At 52.4% G+C, this 2,158-nt stretch overlaps 1 protein-coding gene across 1 annotated transcript in view; it reads right to left on the bottom strand.

The window, feature by feature from the left end:
• Positions 1-1,954, bottom strand: part of mus81 (MUS81 structure-specific endonuclease subunit) — a 22,809-nt gene extending 20,855 nt beyond the window's left edge. Inside the window, exons 1-2 of the mRNA XM_048619631.1 lie at positions 1,936-1,954; positions 1,507-1,688 (exon numbers count right to left, since the gene is read on the bottom strand). Coding sequence (XP_048475588.1) covers positions 1,507-1,644 — 138 coding nt within the window. The 5' untranslated portion in view covers positions 1,645-1,688; positions 1,936-1,954. The remainder of the gene's footprint in view (positions 1-1,506; positions 1,689-1,935) is intronic.
• Positions 1,955-2,158: the final 204 nt, after the last annotated feature.

Below are 2,158 nucleotides of genomic sequence, written 5' to 3'. Positions count from 1 at the left end.
GCACTCCCCGCACCCTTTAATATCCCACCCAGACCAGTCCCACTCTCCCCATCACCCTTTAATATCCCACCCAGTCTAATCCACTCTCCCTCGACACCCAATCTAATCCCATCACTCTCTGAGAGACTCTGTCCTAAAAGGGTGACTTCTAATTTTTAGCGGAGTCCCCTTCATTCCAGACTGAGCCACAGGAGGAAACATCCTTTCCACACCCACCTTGTCAAGAACCACCCCCCCACTTCGGGATCTTATACTCTTCAGTCAGTCACCCCTCACTCCTCTAAATTCCAGTGGAAACAGGCCCACTCTGCGCAATCTTTCCTCATAAAACAACATTCCAGGTATCGATCCCAGTACAAATCTCCTCCGAACTGCCTGCACCCTCAAATTAGGAGACCAAAACTGCGTGCAGTGTTCGGGATATGATCTCACCAATGCCCAGTAAAACTGAAGCATAATATCCTTCCTTTGAAGTTCAATTGCTCTCATAGTAAACGAGAGTATTCCATTCACTTTCTGTGTTACTTTCAGTACCTGCCCAGCTTTTGTGACCCCTGCAGATCCCCCTGCGCCTCAGAATTCTGCAGTCCTTCTCTGTTTTACTTATAGAGGTTTATAAAATCAGGAGGGGCTTGGATAGTGTAAATAGGCAAGGTCTTTTCCCCAGGGTGCAGGAGTCCTAAACTAGATGGCATGGGTTTAGGGAGCGAGGGGATTGATTTAAAAGGGACCTAAGGGCAACATTTTCTCACAGAGGGTGGTGAGTGTATGGAATGAGCTGCCAAAGGAAGTGGAGGAGGTTGGTACAATGACAACATTTAAAAGGCATTTGGACAGGTACATGGATAGGAAGGGTTTAGAGGGATAAGGGCCAAAAGCTGGCAAATGGGGCTAGATTAATACAGGATATCTGGTCAGCATGGACAAGTTGGACAGAAGCACCTATTTCGGTGCTGCACAACTGTACGACTCTAAGTAAGACTGTTTCTTCCTGGGGTTGGTTAGTTCCGTTGGCTGGATGGCTGGTTTGTGACAGAGTGACACTAACAGCACGGTTTCAATTCCTGCCCTGTCTGAGGCTGCCACGAGGAACTGTCCTTCCAAACCTCTGAGGCATAGTGACCCTCAGGTTAAACCCCCACCAGTCGTCTCTCTGCAATGAGAGATCGGCCCTGTCGTCTGAGCAGACTGTGGCAACCTTTTTACTCAACGCTTTCTAGTCTTCCTGCCAAAAGCGAACAGCTTCCGATTTTTCCCACATTCTACTCGACTAGCCACTCCCTCGAACTATATATTTCCACCCGCGACCTCGTCATTTCTTCCTCACAACATACTCTCCGATGTACCTTGAGGTCAAGTTACCCATTCCAGGTATTAAACTGTCTCTGAGCTACCTCCGACGCACGCACATTGTTACTTACTTGAGGAGACCGTATTATACACAGTTCTGGCAGACATGCACTAACGTTGCCAGGATATAAGTGAACATTGCACACCCTGACCCACCTTCTCGTACACGATCTGGGACTTGTGTTGCCTATCTGCAGCCAGGTCCCGCCACTCCACCAGCCACTGCAAGAACAGGGGATTAGGGCAGGAGGGGACCAGCTCCTCCCTTGCATACTCTGCCACCGGGGCAAACATCTGCACAGCTTTACCAGCGCCAAAGTTTGGGTCTTCAGATGGAGCTGGGGAAGGCAGGGGAACAAACACAGAGAGAGTGCTGTTACCAACTGTGACAGACAGCAAAGGCGCAAGCCTGGGAGACACAAAAGCCTCGAAACAGCACACAGAGGGAATATGTCTCTCGGTCACGTAGTTGTATGGCTGCTCATTGGCGGACCCTGCAGCAGTGCAAACAGTGAGTGATCCCCAACAATGCACTGCTCCCTCAGCACTGACCCTCCGACAGTGCGGCGCTCCCTCAGCACTGACCCTCCGACAGTGCGGCGCTCCCTCAGCACTGACCCTCCGACAGCGCGGCGCTCCCTCAGCACTGACCCTCCGACAGCGCGGCGCTCCCTCAGCACTGACCCTCCGACAGCGCGGCGCTCCCTCAGCACTGACCCTCCGACAGCGCGGCGCTCCCTCAGCACTGACCCTCCGACAGCGCGGCGCTCCCTCAGCACTGACCCTCCGACAGCGCGGCGCTCCCTCA

Source organism: Rhincodon typus, chromosome 43 (assembly GCF_021869965.1).
Source record: "Rhincodon typus isolate 14 chromosome 43, sRhiTyp1.1, whole genome shotgun sequence".
Lineage (NCBI taxonomy): Eukaryota > Metazoa > Chordata > Chondrichthyes > Orectolobiformes > Rhincodontidae > Rhincodon > Rhincodon typus.
This window is presented reverse-complemented; position numbering and strand designations above follow the sequence as displayed.